At 35.1% G+C, this 18648-nt stretch overlaps 4 protein-coding genes across 5 annotated transcripts; all 4 read left to right on the plus strand.

Annotated features, from left to right (window-relative positions):
• On the plus strand, nucleotides 1-618 carry LOC108208376 (zinc finger protein ZAT5). The gene has a single exon (XM_017378907.2). It carries the CDS (start codon nucleotides 1-3, stop codon nucleotides 616-618), a length of 618 nt encoding a protein of 205 aa, XP_017234396.1.
• Nucleotides 619-5460: 4842 nt separating this feature from the next.
• LOC108205820 (probable histone H2B.1) lies at nucleotides 5461-6042 on the plus strand. The gene has a single exon (XM_017375911.1). The coding sequence runs from the start codon at nucleotides 5517-5519 to the stop codon at nucleotides 5943-5945; it is 429 nt and encodes a 142-aa protein (XP_017231400.1). The 5' UTR covers nucleotides 5461-5516; the 3' UTR covers nucleotides 5946-6042.
• Nucleotides 6043-6191: 149 nt separating this feature from the next.
• Nucleotides 6192-9915, plus strand: LOC108205819 (probable LRR receptor-like serine/threonine-protein kinase At3g47570). Of its 2 annotated transcripts, XM_017375908.2 has the most exons (3): nucleotides 6192-6733; nucleotides 6992-9136; nucleotides 9307-9915. In XM_017375908.2, the coding sequence occupies exons 1-3, from the start codon at nucleotides 6409-6411 to the stop codon at nucleotides 9711-9713; spliced, it is 2877 nt and encodes a 958-aa protein (XP_017231397.1). In that variant the 5' UTR covers nucleotides 6192-6408; the 3' UTR covers nucleotides 9714-9915. The 2 variants fall into 2 exon arrangements, with proteins under 2 accessions (XP_017231397.1, XP_017231395.1); XM_017375906.2 differs by having other exon boundaries at nucleotides 6192-9136; nucleotides 9307-9914.
• A 4982-nt stretch (nucleotides 9916-14897) lies between these two features.
• Nucleotides 14898-18454, plus strand: LOC108209211 (probable LRR receptor-like serine/threonine-protein kinase At3g47570). Its single transcript, XM_064087379.1, has 3 exons — nucleotides 14898-17638; nucleotides 17811-18213; nucleotides 18313-18454. Exons 1-3 carry the CDS (start codon nucleotides 14965-14967, stop codon nucleotides 18314-18316), a joined length of 3081 nt encoding a protein of 1026 aa, XP_063943449.1. The 5' UTR covers nucleotides 14898-14964; the 3' UTR covers nucleotides 18317-18454.
• Nucleotides 18455-18648: the final 194 nt, after the last annotated feature.

Genomic DNA, 18648 nt, shown 5'->3' on the forward strand with positions numbered 1-18648 from the left:
ATGCGGCCTATTGATGGTGATCATATTATTCGTGGGAAGCGTACGAAGAGATCGAGGCAATCGAGCTCGAGCTCGAGCTTGGAGAGTTTACGTGAAGATGAGGATCTGGCCAAGTGTTTGATCATGTTGGCGCGGAGTGGGAGTTTGGAGAAGCCGAATAGTAGGGTGGAGAAGGCGGAATTTTGTTTTTACGAATGTAAGACGTGTAAGAAATGTTTTTCGTCGTTTCAAGCTCTTGGTGGACACCGGGCGAGTCACAAGAAACCTAAGACAGGTGACAAGCATGTCGGGATGACTAGTGATTTTGAGGATGTGGAAAATGCGGTGTCAGGGGTGGTTTCGGTTGGTGATGTGAAGGCTAAGGTTCATGAGTGTTTGGTATGTGGATCGGAGTTCGGATCGGGACAGGCTTTGGGAGGTCATATGAGGAGACATAGAAGTAATAATACTACAACTACAGCGGACTCCGCTACTAAGATGATGAGCATTGATGGAAAGGTAAGAAATGTTCTGGAATTAGATCTTAACCTTCCGGCGCCAGAAGACCAACACATGGATTCGAGGTTTATTTTCTCGTATCCCTGTCAGGCACCGACACTGATTGATTGTCAGTACTAGACAAAAAATCAGGTTCATATGTAGGAATTGCTAGATCATTGATCATATACAAGTTTATACTTGCTGGATGAGATTGTGAATGATACTCATACATTCAATAATTTTCATTTATTTTTTAATCATAATCTGCTTGTTAAAATTGTGAGGTTTGTTCTGCTGGTTGCTTTTCATTAACGGAAAGTGAATGACATGGGATATGTTTGATTCTTTTTAAGAAGATAAATGTAAGAGTTTGTTCATTTCTGAGTGGGGGAGTGATATGTGTGTAGTTTGTGTGGAAGGGAGGAGAAAGGAGAAAAGAGAATAGAGTGTGCAATTAAGTACAGATATTTTGCGCAACAAGATAAAAAAAGTAGAGGTAGAAAAACAGGTCGATCTTGGGAATCACCGATTTATGATAAAAACACTTTCGGGAGCTGATGTTTGTATAGTCGGCTTTTTCGTGCATTGATAGATTTGAAAAAATTGATAAAAATATTAATTTTTATGTAATCTTATAAGAATATCATTGTTTAAATTCATGATCAAATAACATCTTAATAGCCATTTTAAAAATGTGTACTTCAACTTATTCATTTTTAATACATGCAATTCGTTAGAGAGGGGAAGATTGACGAAAATCGCGGGAGTTTTGGATAAACAGAGGCATGGATGAAATTATAATATTGTATATGATACATATTTTCAAACGTCTATGTTTTTTTCCTTTTCCTAACTCGGTGAGTGAATGAATTATTACTGAAAATTTAATAATTATAATATATTTGTTTAATCCAGTTATTGAAAGTAACTTGTTTGTGATCCCTTTATTTAAGTCGACTGTATTTAGTTCGATATTGATTTCTCTTTGCAATTCGTTTGTTGAATCTTTGAATTTCTTGAGCTTCACTTCTTAAATCTTTTTATTTTTTGAACTCTTTGTAATGTAGAACCAATGTCATTAATCCACCCTACTCCTTTATTCTATCTTTAGAACCCTTACTTATTTTCAATAACTCACAGATACGGTCTTTTAAATATAAAGAGACGAATGGTTATAACTCAAATTATATTCTATAAAAAAGATATGTAGACAGTAGATACTAAACAATCAAGCTCGGTTTAGAGAAAATATATATTTTTCAAATCTGTGAGCTGTTCTTTTTGAAATATTTTCAGTCGTATATATATCTACAACGATTATTTTGAGTTTAAAAGAAATAAATGTTTAGAGAGCTTTAAACTCAATTTAAATGCACAGATATAAGAGTTCAAACAGATAAAAAACATTTATAAAAGACCCCCTATTTATAAGATGCAAGATGCGTGTAATTGAGGTAGTTATTGAAAGACTTTGAATAAATCTCAACTACTTCTTATATTTTAGAAAAAACATTTTTATATTTTATTCAATGAGCTTGAACGTATACTATAAACATATACTTATAAGAAAATTCACAATTAACAATCCTAACTTAATAAATAACTTGTTGAATTCTTGATAGACTTCAATTTTTATTAAGACTCTATAACAAGAAGTTGTTTTGCATAACATCTTGTTGTTATACTAATACCACTGAGTTAGTCCACGTAAAGTAGCGGGTTATTATCAACATAAATAATAATGTCAAGTTAAAATGATACAGTGACTTACTATAAATTGCGATTATCAAGATTTAAGATTTGGAATTTACAATCTCCTCCTTTTATGATTACACACTAAGTTCACGAGTTTAACTCCTGTGGGACCTACAATCATGTTGGATAGTACTATTTAGTAAGAGATTAAAAACTAACACTATATATATCCAAAATTTTCTAGAAATAACTTAACATAAAAATCAACTTAAATAATCATGTCTTGATATTAACACAATATTACAAAATCAACAATTAAAAATATTCAAGTACTTGCTGAGAATTAGCACAAAATCACCAAAACAACGTAAAAACTCGGTCTTTAAACACATAAACAAATAATTAAAATTAAATCTAATATTACTAAATCAACATTTTCACTAAACTAGTGCCATTTCTGAAATCCTCTCCTCCTTAATTACCAAAAAGATTATCTATCAGCATCATCATTTTGATTTTGTTAATAGGAGGTGGAAGAATTGGAGTACTTAGGAGCAATTGAAGAGAAGTACCAACAACAGATGAAAGTTCCTTGACAACAGTAGGAGCAAATTTTGCTTTGAGAATGGAGTTAAAAAGATCTCTATTCATATTTTTAAGATGTTGTTAAGGATCTTTAATTTTGACATTTCTTTTAATGCACTTTCAACATTAAGTTTGAGTTTTGTGCAGAGAAACTTGAGATCAGCTTTGAGCAGAGGTGTCTTCAGGGGGAGTCTTCCCATCTATTTGCCTAGGGCCTCCATCCATACAGGGGCCTCCTATATATACAGTCCTTTAACTTTAGGCCCATGTAATAAAATAAAAAATAGATAAAAGCCCAATAAAATATAATGTTTTTTAATATTTTAAATCACTTTAAGTCTTTAATATATCCAAAAAGGTAGAAAACCTAATACGCTCAATTGAGCAGATATAGAACCAGAGCAGCAATCCAGCAAAGGTAATATATAGTGATCTCTTCAATTCTTCTCTACTTTGAGATTTTTAATTCAAAATTAATTTTCTATACTAGATACTACATATTTTTGATTCATAGAAGACTTGAGATTAAAGTAAAATATCTTACAAATTTCACAAAATTTACGGAATATGATAAATATTCATTTAGTAAATATCATGGAGATACTCTCACAAAGTTGACTTAAGATTACAAACACAAACAATATCCCAATATCTTGTCTATATAATCTTTATTTTTATTTATAGTGTTTGTTAGTTTCTTTTATCTAGAATTTTATAAGATTGGAGATACTCTAAACTCTCTCAATAATAATTGAGTGATCGGAAATATAACGTCAAATAGTGTCAAAATTAGTATACTAGTGGACATACATTTGTGATTAATGATAAATATAATCTAGATATAAAATTTTATTAATATAAAATATGATCTTACTTTTAGACTAGGAAAATAAAAAAATCAATATACTTATATAAAGGAGAAGCATGGGGCGTGTAGGTGGCGCCTCTGACATCGCTCCGTTCTATTTTTCTAATTTTTTGAAATTTTTGGATGAAAAATATCAAATATTAGAACTATCTTTTTTAGTTTCGAGTATATTATAAGCAAATTTCAGAATCTGATTTTGTTTCAGATTATTTATGGAATATAGTAGCTTCAGAATCTGATTTTATTTCAGATTATTTATAAGAATATAGTAGCTTGAAAGTTTTAATATGATTTTGTTTCTGATTATTTAATTATGGGAAAGAGTAGCACATAAGTCTCTCTGCACCTATAAATACCCCTATAGATCGTAGGGTTTTAGATCATTTAAACACAACCTCCTCTCTCTTAATACCACAATCGACCTACCTCTCTCTTAACACCATAACCCTAACTCTCTCTGGTGATAGTTCTCTTGATTTTTAACTCGGTGGTGCCGTTTTTCTGCAACGATAAGTGAAGGCTTATTTATGGAATATAGTAGTTTCAGAATCTGATTTTATTTTAGATTATTTATGAAATATAGTAACTTGAAAGTTTTGATCTGATTTTGTTTCAGATTATTTAATTATGGGAAAGAGTAGCACACAAGTCTCTCTGCACCTATAAATACCCCTACAGATTCTCTCCGGTAATAGTTCTCTTGATTTTTAACTCGGTGGTGCTGTTTTTTTGCAACGATAAGTGAAGGCTGTTTATATAGTATTAAAAAAAATAAAGGTTGTTGCAAAGAAATGTAGTTATAGACGGCTATGTGGGAGTCGACAAATTCAAACACGGGAGTGTTGACATGATATTGATGGATGATATCAATAAATTAACTATTAGTGATGTATGTTTGTTGGTTATTCTTTTATAATATTTGTTTTGTTAATCGGACATGTTTGTTGTTGTTAATTTTTATACGATTTACTTTGTATACAGGAAAATATTATTCATGCATTATTTGTTTGCTCCGTTCAAGCAACTTTTTTAAGTGAAGGCTGTTTATACCGTATTAAAATAAAGGTTGTTAGACGCAAGTGTAGTTATTGACCGTTATCTCACGGATTTAAGTTAGATGTTTTTGTGCACAATCAATTTAAAGAAATTGGAGGAAGGTGAGAATGTAAGAACATGATTACTTTTCAAAAAAAAAACACAAATAAAATTACGATTCGTCGTGTTTAAAATTGTTAATTACGTGAAGATTTTTTTTTTCACTTTTTCACCATAAATTATAGTCCAATTTTGCAATTTTATATATTAGCATTGGTATTACATCAAGATTTTTATAATATAAAATTTATTTTATCCTACAAATATTAAATCAGTAATATCCTTTTTATAGACAGCCACCAAATTATTGTACTCTACAAATATTAATATTAAATTATTAATATAATTTTTATAGGCCGCCGCGCGGTTCCTCAACTAGTTTATTAAAAAGATGAAACTACCGGCCCGTATGACTCTGATTGATCCATTATGACTCAGTGGCGCTCAATTTAAAATTCAAAATAATTTGCTGCGAACTTTTGAAATTTCGACGAAAATAATAAGTATATCCATGCCCGCGGTTCATAAACACATCAAAGACCGTCCATCTCAACTAATCAACCCCTCGATCCACGGCACCACAAACCAACCAATCACAATCCACTCTCCATTCACCAAACTCCCATCTCCACCGTCCGATCCCTCCCCATCCAACGGCCCATTACCACAATCCGCACCCACACATTCCCACCAATCGGAATCACCCCCACACTCTATATAAAAAAAACACACAATCCCTCATCTCCACTCATCATTTCTCAACACAAAAACAAATAATCAAACACATTTTGAGATGGCACCCAAGGGAGAGAAGAAGCCAGCAGAGAAGAAGCCCGCTGAGGCCGCCAAAACCCCGGCAGAGAAGAAGCCGAAAGCCGGAAAGAAGCTCCCGAAAGACGCGGCTGCCAGCGGAGCCGACAAGAAGAAGAAGCGGAGCAAGAAGAGCGTGGAGACCTACAAGATCTACATCTTCAAGGTGCTGAAGCAAGTTCATCCTGATATCGGGATATCGAGCAAGGCAATGGGGATCATGAACAGCTTTATCAATGACATTTTTGAGAAATTGGCTGGTGAGGCCTCCAAATTGGCCAGGTACAATAAGAAGCCGACGATCACATCGAGGGAAATTCAGACCGCTGTGAGATTGGTGTTGCCCGGGGAATTGGCGAAGCATGCGGTTTCTGAGGGGACTAAGGCGGTTACTAAGTTTACTAGCGGTTAGGTTGTTATGGTTTGTGTTATGTAAAGAGATGAATTGGTGTTATGTTTGTAGATTGTAATTTGGTTACAAGTTTATGAATCAAGTGGTTATTTCAAAATGGTTTGTTTTTATTTTTACACTACAAAAAACTACAGACTCACAGAAGACAAATTAAACGCCCAAGATCCCTGTCTTGATATAATCATGATACATGTTAAGACCTGGAACTACAGGACGTATGGTTCCTCAATGGGTCCAGATTGTTGAGAAATTATGTGATTCTTTTAATAAAATGAAACGGACCTCTCTGATTTTTACACTTTGGTGTCCTTTGGTTTAAGAGCAAGCACTAAATTAGGACCATTCAAATTTTGACACCCCTTATCCCCATCTCCCCAACTTTGCTTCCCTGGTAAATTTAGCTCAGGGCCAAACTCTCTGAAGTCGTTTGCTGGTTAATTCTATATATAAAGATCGTGTTATTATGTATAATCACACCAAATATTTCATCCCCCTACCATATACTTTTACCACCATGATTAATGTTTTTCTTCGATTCATCGGTCCCTTGATTTTGGTACTAGAAACCTCAGCAATATTTGCATATTCATTCTCAAACAATGTTACTGATCACCAATCTTTGCTTTCTTTTAAAACTGCAGCTGATCCAGTGGGTGTGCTGAAATCATGGAATGACTCCATCCACTTCTGCCACTGGGAAGGCATTGCATGCAGCCGGAGACGACAGAGGGTAACGGCATTAGTCCTTCCCAATTATCAACTGGGGGGTACATTGTCTCCTCATATCGGTAACTTCTCCTTTCTCAGAGTTCTTAACCTCTCTCACAACGACTTTCATGGCACAATTCCAAATGAAATTGGTAAACTTTTTCGCCTACAAAATCTTTTTATTACAGACAATTCTTTTCAAGGTGAATTTCCTGCGAATATGAGTCATTGTGTAGATTTGGAATCCATAAGTGCGACAAAGAACCATCTAAAAGGAAATTTACCTGCAGTGCTAGCATCTTGGTCTAAGCTTAAGCTTAATCGCCTTTTTCTTCCAGATAATCAGTTTACTGGCTCAATTCCACCTTCAATAGAGAATATATCATCTCTCCGTTATCTTGACCTACGCAAAAACAATTTAGAGGGGTTCATACCTTTGGAAGTTGCTCATCTTGCAAACTTGGAGGATCTTTTATTGGGATCAAACAATTTATCGGGTATGGTTCCCCTACCAATCTATAACATTTCATCCCTCCGCAGGTTTGATCTAGATGATAATAATTTTGGAGGAAAGCTTCCCGCAGACCTGGGCTCCACCCTTCCCAACCTCCAAGAATTCTACATTGGACTTAATAGATTTTGGGGATCGTTTCCACTGTCAATAACTAATGCGTCAAATCTTTTTATCTTTGACATGTCATATAACCATATAACTGGCCCTTTACCAATGAATTTCGGAAGCCTGTCTCATCTTAAAATAATAAATCTTGGCGGCAATCCACTTGGAGATAATCAACCACTGAGTTTCATCAACTCTTTGGTCAATTGTACCAATCTTTATGCATTGATGTTATTCCAAAATGGTTTAAGAGGTGAAATCCCAAGTTCCATTGTAAATCTCTCCAGAAGTACAGAGATACTGGTTTTAGAAGAAAACCACATGTACGGAATGATACCCTCTGGAATCGGAAACCTTGTGAACATGATAACACTTTCATTGGAATACAACTCCTTATCAGGGACCATTCCAGAATCAATTGGAGAGTTGTCCAAGTTAGGCAGACTATTTTTGGGTGAAAATAATATTTCAGGAGTGATTCCGATTTCCTTTTCCAACGTCAGTCAATTGAGTATTCTCCATTTAGAGAATAATTTGTTTCGAGGAAGCATACCTACTGAATTGTTTAATATTTCAACTTTAGAGCAACTGTACCTTGCTAAGAATGACCTTGAAGGTGTAATACCTGAGCAAATTGTTGGAATTTCTTCCCGGTGTAATCACCTTGACTTGAACGACAATCTGTTCACAGGACCACTACCGTCCAGCATAGGAACCATGAAACAGTTGGTTTATCTAGATGTGTCCAACAACAGATTGATTAGGGATATACCAGCTACTTTGGGTGATTGTGTGATGCTGGAAGAGCTATATATGGGAGGAAACCTTTTTGAAGGTGGGATTCCATATTCTTTCAAACCTTTAAGAAGCCTTGCTCTTCTGGACCTTTCAAACAATAGTATCTCTGGACGTATTCCAGACTTTTTTGAAGGGTTTCATTTAATTCAATTCGTCAATTTATCACACAACAAGCTTGAAGGTGAAGTGCCAAAAGAAGGTGTGTTTTCAAATGTCAGTGCCTTTTCGGTCATTGGAAATTCACGGCTTTGTGGAGGTATTCGGGCATTACAATTGCCTGCTTGTCCTGAAATAGTATCAAAGAGCAAGAAAAGGAGATATCCCCTGAGGACATTATTCCTTATAGTTCTTCTCCCTGTTGTTGTCTTGTTAACATGTCTTGCCTTCATTCGATATCGACAACGAAGATCCAAACAAATGAATGTTCATGTCCCGGTATTACAAGAAAGCCTATACCTCAGGCTTTCATACCAAGATCTTCTGCAAGCCACAAATAATTTCTCCCCAAATAATTTGCTTGGTGTAGGAAGATATGGTTCGGTTTACAAAGGAGTTTTTGAATCTTTAGAACATACTGTTGCTGTGAAGGTACTGAACATTGAAGTACGTGGCGCCACAAAGAGTTTTTTGGCAGAGTGTGAAACACTGAGAAACATTCGTCACCGAAATCTCATCAAGATCATCACAGCATGCTCCAGCACTGATTTTAATGGCAATGACTTCAAGGCACTGGTCTTTGAGTTCATGACAAATGGGAATTTAGACAACTGGTTACACCTAAGTCCTTCTGGCCAAGGAAATGGTAGAAACTTGACCCTACTCCAGAGACTAAATATATCCATCGATGTTGCACAGGGGTTGGATTACTTGCATCACCACAGCCACTCAAGTATCATTCATTGCGACATAAAGCCAAGTAATATTCTTCTTGATGAGGAATTTGTTGCTCGTGTTGGTGATTTTGGTTTGGCGAGATTCTCTTTTCCTGCAAGAGATGATGTTAAAGAACTAATGAGTTCCAATAGTTCCAATAGTGTCTGTGGAACAGTTGGATATGTCCCGCCAGGTAATTACATAGTTTGTCAATGTTTAGTATTGCCCTAAATTATAACTTGCACGGTTACTATATTATACTTAAAGATCTTATAATCAACAGATATGCTTGAGTTAAGAGAGCTATATTATATGGTAGAACGTAATATCTTTTCAATTTCTTATTTTTTTTGAATTATGCAGAATATGGAGCAGGTGGGAAGTTATCCATAAAGGGAGATGTGTATAGCTATGGAATCCTTTTGCTGGAAATATTCACCGGAAAACGCCCTACATGTAGTAGCATAATAATGGACAACTGTGATAATCTTCACAACTACGTGAAGAAGGCACATCCGCAAAGGGTTATAGACATTGTTGATCCAAAAATCGTACTAGATCAAGAAGACCGTGGTTTAACTGCAAGTCAATCATACAACAGGGTAACCGCAGAGGAAGTATGCTTGACTTCAATATTTGAAGTGGGGATATTATGTTCAAAAGAAATACCCCGAGAACGCATTGACATGAGTACTGCTATTAAACGGTTAAATGTGGCAAGAGAAAATTATCTGCAGCATATCACTTGCGTAAAATACCCGTATAAATAAATTGTTCCAGGCTTTATATCCCTGTATATTTATATGTGTATATTTCAGTCACATTGTTCCAGCCCCGAATGTTCTCTAAAAATGATATAATGAATTTTTTTGAGCCCCGGGTAAGTTTCAAAAATCTTTGTATTAACTGATATTTTTCCTTCAATCAAATGTTGTTAAATATTTGAGCCCCCAATATTTTTTGAGCCCCGGGTGATTTGATCTCCTGGTTCCGCCACTGAGTGAAACAACCATAGAAATCTTACCTTATTAAGTAGTGTTGTGCAATAGAACCTAAGTATTAGTTAGGGTTCTGCAGCAGAACTTTACATGCAAAAAAATGTCAATATCTATGTATTATATTTTAAAATTATTTTTGAACACCCACAACGATGAAAAAATATGAAAAAAACATATATTTAGATTTAGATCCTAAAAATCTATTTAAAATTTAGGGTTCCGCAGTGGTTCTATGGTTCTATTTTAAGGATTGGTTCTCTTTTGAGTGCGACCCTACAGGAGTTAACGTACCTCTTTACTCCTTACTCCTTATAATTGTGGTAAATTCAACCCAGTTGGTGCATGTTAGAATCTAACCAAGAAAAGAGTTTGCGTTTGTGAATCCTGAACTGTGCTTATTAATAGTGGTCGAGGCAGAGTCTGCTTTAAAGTATTCAAATATGCTCTCTACTGAAAAAAAAAACTGAAGTTTTAGTCCCTCTCTGCAATGCTTAGTCCCCCTTCCCTTTTCAGGATATTGGGAAACATAGTCCCGCGGCTTGGCTGAAGGAATAAAATGGGGTAATCAATATTTAGGGGGACAATTTTTTTTATAGAATTGTTTTAGAAAAAAATAGAATAATTTAGAAAAAAGTAAAAAAATAAAAATTTTATTTAAAATTTAGACCTCTAAGCATCAATGATCCTACGGTTTGGGACTTTTGGAAGTATATTTTGATATTTTATAATAGAGAAAGGTCTAACAAAAGAAGAAATTTAAGATGAGATTATCCTCACCATGATATTGGTAGGCACTTTGCAAACTCTTATCATCCTCGATTGTCTAACAATACAAATTCTAATTTCGAAAACTTGATTGATCATTTTGCTAGAAAAATGCGAGATAATAATTTTTGAGTAACGAATGATATATATTTTCTGTTAGATACTAACATGAACAAAAAAATTCTAAGACCCGCATAGGCATCTTCCGACTCAAGGCTGTTCTGTAGTTCGGAATTGCTTTATGCAGTTCGGCAAAATTATCTCATAATTCTTCTAAGAACATGTTATAAACTTCATCTAATAAGCACATAAAAGGCAAAGATAGCAGCAAAAGTTTCTATTCAATGCCCGTTAAATTAATACTGCAACCACAAACAGTTGATGGAATTACAAGGCTGATTTTGCGCATAATTTTTATCAGCTAAAACAGAACGACCAGAGCAGAAAAGTAACGCACCGTTAATTGCATTGAGCTGTTGTTTTTCAAGCATTTCTACCATTTCAATTCTCACTTTCAAAATGCAGCCACTAAACATAAAAGATAAAACAATGGTGCCGCAGATTATATACCACAGTATTAATACATAATTTTAACGGTATATATTCAAACAAAATAAATGTTTTAAATAATAATTTATCTATGATCAAATTAGATAAAGAATGTCGTCGGTAGTAATCAGTCGTAAAAATAATAATATATTCTTGACAGTTGTATAACAACATCACTTGTTGTTGGAATTTCGTTTTATAGAACAAATAAAATAAAATAAAATTTGTAAATTCTTTTCATACATTTAAATATTTTAAATTTAAATGAGGTGAGAAAATAAAAGTCAAAGATAATGTGTGATTGACTTCAAGAATCTAATGGTTACATTATTGGGATAACCATAAATTGAATTAAAAATCGAGGAATTACTTTTCTTGAAAACACATTATATAGACACATAATTTGTATGAGATGTACAAGATATACAAAATTTTAAAAGTGTTAGCCTTTACACGCTGCTTCCGAGTTTTAAATAGGGAGGAAAGCAAGTGAAGAGGAAGTAAATTTATCCAACTTTGCTTCCGAGTTCTTTAAAGGGACGAAAGCAAGTGAAAGTGAGTACAAATACAGTTGAACCTCGATTAAGTAATAATCGATTAAGTAATATCCTCACTAAAGTAATATTTCTCTCTATTCCCAACATAATATAAATAGTGTATTTTTACTCTCAGTAAAGTAATAAACTCGATAAAGTAATTTTTTTCGTTGGTCCCAACGTTATTATTTTAAAGAGGCTTAACTGTATAGCATATTTTCACTCCAAAAGTGGGATGAAAGTGAAAGCACACTTTATTTCACTTACATTCACTTGCTTTCTCTCCTAAAAAAACTCAGGAGCAGGACCTTAGATTTTAATGATGATTACTTTGAACATCAAATAAGTTTATTTGTATAATTCTGATTCAACTGTGATATTCTATTCTTCAGGAGTAAGGAGTAGATAAAATTTGTTTCAACAAACTTTATTTCTTTGTTATATCTTATTCTCTCTAAATGTTTATCAAGTTCAATTATGTTTAAACTGTTAAGTCTCAATGTTCATATTTTAACAGTTTGATTTTCTAACAGCTTGTTTATAACAGATTCATTCTCTAACGTTATATTCAATCCTATTTGTTATATTTCTCAAAAATAGCTGAGTTGGTTTGTTGTTCTAACAGTCATATTTTTGAATATTCAACAACTATATATTTTTACAGGTTATAAATCCATAGCTTGTTCTTCAACTCAAGACACAAGAGCTTTCAATATCTTCGTTCTACTTGCAAACTCAGAGCTTTCACACAATCACGTTGCTTCAGAATTATATGTTCTACTTGCAAACTCAGAGCTTTCACACAATCACGTTGCTTCAGAATTAGAAGATATATTATTTGAGTTGTATTCTTCTTATCTTAATCACTTGTGCCGGGTTGTGGCAATTAGATAGGATTACAAATTAGAATCAAAGTAGCCAGTGGGCTAGTTAGCAGGTGCTAGGTGACAGTGGTGTTAAGGGAAGGGTTCTTCCGGTGGCTTTGTAATTTGTAGTCGGCAAAATTGTAAGCTTTATATTATTGTTATAATATAATCTATGTACTAGTTGGTAGGGCTGTAAATGAGTTGATGCGCTCGATAACCGCTCGGTGTTCGGTTCGAAAAAAGCTTGATTCGAGCTCGGTTCGATTTATAAACGAGTCGATCTTGAGCACAATCTTAAGATTCGTTTTATAAACGAGCTGAACTTGAGCACAACAGAGTTCGACTCGATAGTTCGCAATAAGTTCGAATTATGAGTTCGTGAACATGGTTCGTGAATTTGGCTCGTGAGCGTAGTTCGTGTACTAGCTCATGAACATGGTTTATTATAAATTTATGATTCCTTAAAGCATAAATTAAAATATTGTTAGAATTTTAATTTATTTTTTTAATTAAATTAAATAACAAACAAGCTCGTAAATAAATTTATTTGGGTGTTTGGGAACTAAACTTCTCAGCTTATTTGAAATAAAAGTTGGGCTTCTATTATTTCATTGCCGTTTGGCAAAATGGTGGAAACGCTTATATTGTGCTGTGAGAAGCCCACAAAAGAAGTTAGCAAACGTAGCTTTTTTCCTTGTGAACCATTAGATAACAACATTATAGGAATGCAAATAAGCACTAGATTGATAATACTGAGATACATTAAGGGATACATTAATGCCCCATGCCAATCATTTAGAAGTAAATTGACCATTCAGTTATGTCTGTAATTTTCTGTAGCTTCCTTTCTTTTGTTCTGATATGATTTTATTTCTTTTTATTTTAAATGAGTTTTTATATTCTAAATTTGTAAAATATTTCATCTATTAATAATATAAGATATCGTATTATGATTTAGTTTTTAAATGGAACAATATTATATTACAAAATTCCCAAACTATACTAGCTTATAAGTCAAGTTATTCAAACACTAAATAAATTATAAGTTACGGTATCCAAACACTTTTAATAACTTATAAGTCCGAACCAACTTTTCACTTATAATCTACCTTCTTTACTTTAAGATATAAGTTACTTCTTTTAAACTCAGCCAAACGGCCCCTATGAACATAAGTTAGTTCGTGAACAGAATAATGAGCGGTTGGTGAGAAAAAATTCGTGTGATATGTTCATGAGCGTAAGTTAATGAGCGGTTCTTAAGTAAAAGCTCGTGAGACATGTTCGTGAGCGGTTCGCGAGCCGTTTGTGAACAGAATTATTCCTTAATGAGTCGATCCTCAAACAATATATTTGGCTCGATCCAAACTCGAGTTAGAGTTCGATAATTTTTTAATAAACGACACACGAGCACTCTAAAGTTTGGCTCGGCTCGACTCGACTCATTTACACCCCTACTAGTTGGTACGGGGACTTGGATGTAGGCTATAGAACTGATAGGGGCCGAACCAAGTGAAAATTCTTGGTGTTCTTGCTTATTATTCTGTCATACGTTTATTCTGCATTACTGTTATTCATTGAGTCAGCATAACATACGATTGCGATCGACTCATTCATTTGACAGACCGCATTTTGTGCCTACTTTAAATTACAGTAAGTTCTTTTCAAAATACATGTATCTAATTATCAATTTTGTTCCAAAGTAAGTAGGAAGGATACTAATATATATTATTGTTGTCATCCTTCATGTTTTGCTGTATTTGGTAATAATTTCGCTAATAATCTTTTACCAAACCGTCCAAAAATTGAAGCGAGATATATTTAAAAAAAATGATAATATTATGCCTAAAAAGAATTACTTTAAATTATTTTTGCAGAATTTTGGTGTAATAAAAATTCCATCTCCATCAGCCGATTATTCTACCAACACCAATGACTAATGAGTAAACTGAGGTACCTCACGGGTCAGCTGTCGGCACCTCAGTAAAGTCATCGTTAGAAAATTCTTTTGTAACTACAGCGTATATGGTACTTCCATGGGTCCAGACTGTGAAGAAATTATGTCATTCTTTGAATAAAATGCTAAGTACTTTATTTAGTTGCTGGAATATACAACCCCAGTCAATAAATTTTTGATACCTTGGACCCCATCTCCAAAACTTTGCTTGACTTGTGAATCAGTTGAGGGCCAAACTCTCTGAAGTTGTTTTGATGGATACCGAAGGCATTCTGAAGGTTAATAATAAAGATCGCAATTTAATTTATGTTCACCATATATTTTTGTTTCTCTTTTAAGATACTTTTACCGCTATGGTTATTTCCTTTCTTCGATTCATCAGTCCCTTGATATTTGTACTAGGAACCTCAACAATATTTGCAGATTCATTCTCAAGCAATGTTACTGATCAACAATCTTTGCTTTCTTTTAAAACTGCAGCTGACACATTGGGTGTGCTGAAATCATGGAATAACTCCGTCCACTTCTGCCGGTGGGAGGGCATTACATGCAGCCGTAGACGACAGAGGGTAACCGCATTAGTCCTTCCCAATCATCAACTGGGGGGTACATTGTCTCCTCATATCGGAAACCTCTCCTTTCTCAGAGTACTTTACATCTATCAAAACGACTTTCATGGCTCAATCCCAAGTGAAATTGGTAGACTATTTCGACTACAAAGCCTTTCTTTTGGAAACAATTCTTTTCAAGGTGAATTTCCCGTGAATATGAGTCATTGTGTAAATCTGGAATTCATTAATGGGTTTCACAACGCTCTGCAAGGAAATGTACCAACCGAGCTAGCATCTTTGCCTAAGCTTAATCACCTTGATCTTGGAAACAATCATTTTACCGGGTCAATTCCACCTTCAATAGGAAATTTCTCATCTCTCCGTACTCTTGATCTCCGCAGTAACAATCTAGAGGGGGGCATACCATTAGAAATTGCTCATCTTGCAAACTTAGAGGTGCTTGAATTGGCAACAAACAATTTATCGGGTATGGTTCCCTCACCAATTTATAACATTTCATCCCTTGAGGAGGTTGGTCTAAACCAAAATGGCGGGCTACGAGGAACGCTTCCAGCAGATTTGGGCTCGACCCTTCCCAACCTGCAACGATTCTACGTTGGAGGTAATAGATTTTGGGGGCCTTTTCCACTGTCAATAGTTAATGCGTCAAATCTTGTTGATCTTGCCATTTCACATAACCATATAACTGGCCCTTTACCAATGAATTTTGGAAGCCTGTCTCATCTTGAAATATTAAATCTAGGTGACAATCCACTTGGAGATAATCAATCACTCAATGGTTTGAGTTTCTTCAACTCTTTGGTCAATTGTACCCATCTCAAACTATTGTCCTTCCTCCGATCTGGTTTAAGTGGAGAATTCCCAAATGCAATTGTAAATCTCTCTACCAGTATAGAGATACTAGTTTTAAGCGAAAACCACATACACGGAATGATACCGTATGGGATTGGAAACCTTGTGAACTTGAGAATGTTTAGTATGTATACCAACTTCTTGACAGGGACCATTCCAAAATCAATTGGAGAGTTGTCGAAGTTAGGCAAACTATTTTTGGGTGAAAATAATATCTCTGGAGGTATTCCTATTTCCATTTCCAACATCACTCAATTGAGTGTTCTTTATTTAGATACCAATAAGTTTCAAGGAAGCATACCTACTGAATTGTTTAATATCTCAACTTTAGAGCAACTGTACCTTGCTAACAATGAACTCGAAGGTGTAATACCTGAGCAAATTGCAGGAATTTCTTCCCGGTGTGTTTTCCTTTATTTGAACAACAATCTGTTCACAGGACCACTACCTTCCAGCATAGGAACCATGAAACAGTTAGTTAATCTAGATGTGTCGAACAACAGATTGACCACGCATATACCAGCAACTTTGGGTGATTGTGTGATGCTGGAGGAGCTTTCTATGGAAGGAAACCTTTTCGAAGGTAGGATTCCATATTCTTTCAAAGCTTTAAAAAGCCTTGTTCTTCTAGATCTTTCAAACAATAGTATCTCCGGACGTATTCCAGACTTTTTTGATGGGTTTCATTTATTCCAATTCCTCAATTTATCACACAACAAGCTTGAAGGTGAAGTGCCGAAAGAAGGTGTGTTTTCGAACGTCAGTGCCTTTTCGGTCATTGGAAATTTACAGCTTTGTGGAGGTATTCGAGCATTACAATTGCCTTCTTGTCCTGAAACAGTATCAAAGAGCAAGAAAAGTAGATATCCCCTGAGGACATTATTCCTTATAGTTCTTCTCCCTGTTGTTGTCTTGTTAACATGTCTTGCCTTCATTCTATATCGACAACGAAGATCCAAACAAATGAATGTTCATGTCCCGGTATTGCAAGAAAGCCTATACCTCAGGCTTTCATACCAAGATCTTCTGCAAGCCACAAATAATTTTTCCCAAGACAATTTGCTAGGTGCAGGAAGATATGGTTCGGTTTACAAAGGAGTTGTTGAATCTTTAGAACACAGTGTTGCTGTGAAGGTACTCAACATTGAAGTACGTGGTGCAGCGAAGAGTTTTTTGGCAGAGTGTGAAACACTGAGAAACATTCGTCACCGGAATCTCATCAAGATCATCACAGCATGCTCCAGCACTGATTTTAATGGCAATGACTTCAAGGCACTGGTCTTTGAGTTCATGACAAATGGAAACTTAGACAACTGGTTACACCCAAGTCCTTCCGGCCAAGGGAATGGTAGAAACTTGACTCTACTCCAGAGACTAAATATATCCATTGATGTTGCACAGGGGGTGGATTACTTGCACCACCACAGTCACTCAAGTATCATTCACTGCGACATAAAGCCGAGTAATATTCTTCTTGATGAGGAATTTGTTGCTCATGTTGGTGATTTTGGTTTGGCGAGATTCTCCTTTCCTGCTAGAGATGATGTGAATGGACTAATGAGTTCAAATAGTGCATGTGGAACAGTTGGATATGTCCCGCCAGGTAATTGCATAATACTGTTTGTCAATGTTTAGCACTGTCCTAAATGATAACTTGCACGGTTAATATATTCTACTTGAAGATCTTAACCAACGAATATGTTCAAATTAAGAACCCTATAATATATTGCAGAATATCATATTTTTCCAATTTTTTTGACTCTCTAATTGTGCAGAGTACGGAGTGGGAGGGGAGATATCCATAAAGGGGGATGTGTATAGCTATGGAATTCTTTTGCTAGAAATGTTTACAGGGAAACGGCCAACAAGTAGTAGCATAACAATGGACAACTGTGATAATCTTCACAATTATGTGAAGAAGGCACTTCCGCAAAATGTAATAGACATTGTTGACCCGACGATCGTACTAGATCAAGAAGACCGCGGTTTGCATGCACGTCAAACACACAGCAGGGCAAGCATAGAGGAGGTATGCTTGACTTCAATATTTGAAGTGGGGATATTATGTTCGAAAGAAATGCCAAGAGAACGCATCGACATCAGTGTTGCCATTAAACACTTGAATGTGGCAAGAGAAAACTATCTGCAGCAGCACAGTCACCTGCGCGAAATACCAGTGTAATTAAATAAATAGTTCCGGTCTCTCTATCCTTGTATATGTGTATATTTCAATCACTTTGTTATTCGACTTCAATGACATTTTCAAGGAATTTCCAGGTGAGGCTTTCAATTTGGCTAGCTCCGCTTACGTTGAGGGAGGTTCAGGCTGCAGTACGGGGAGAGTTGGCGGAGCATGCTGTCTCCATGCTGTTGCTAAGTTGACAAAGTTGTTATGGTTTGTGTTATCTAGAGAGAGGTGGAATTGTATTATGTTTCCAGATGGTGATCTGGCTATAAACCAAATGGTGGTTTTATAAAATGTTTGCATCTAAGTTTTTACTTAAATTATGTTATTATGATTCGGAGTTCACTTTTCCATTTTTCAAACTAGATTGTGCCAGGATGGCTGGATCTAAGAATTGTAAAATCCAATCAAAATCAAAACATGACTTG

This window comes from Daucus carota, chromosome 2, assembly GCF_001625215.2.
Source record: "Daucus carota subsp. sativus chromosome 2, DH1 v3.0, whole genome shotgun sequence".
Lineage (NCBI taxonomy): Eukaryota > Viridiplantae > Streptophyta > Magnoliopsida > Apiales > Apiaceae > Daucus > Daucus carota.

Coding starts and splice junctions, on each gene's coding strand:
- LOC108208376 (XM_017378907.2), top strand. CDS start 1: ATGCGGCCTATTGATGGTGATCATATTATTCGTGGGAAGCGTACGAAG.
- LOC108205820 (XM_017375911.1), top strand. CDS start 5,517: ATGGCACCCAAGGGAGAGAAGAAGCCAGCAGAGAAGAAGCCCGCTGAG.
- LOC108205819 (XM_017375906.2), top strand. CDS start 6,409: ATGTATAATCACACCAAATATTTCATCCCCCTACCATATACTTTTACC. Junction 9,137..9,306: donor AGTTGGATATGTCCCGCCAG/GTAATTACATAG, acceptor TGAATTATGCAG/AATATGGAGCAGGTGGGAAG.
- LOC108209211 (XM_064087379.1), top strand. CDS start 14,965: ATGGTTATTTCCTTTCTTCGATTCATCAGTCCCTTGATATTTGTACTA. Junction 17,639..17,810: donor AGTTGGATATGTCCCGCCAG/GTAATTGCATAA, acceptor CTAATTGTGCAG/AGTACGGAGTGGGAGGGGAG.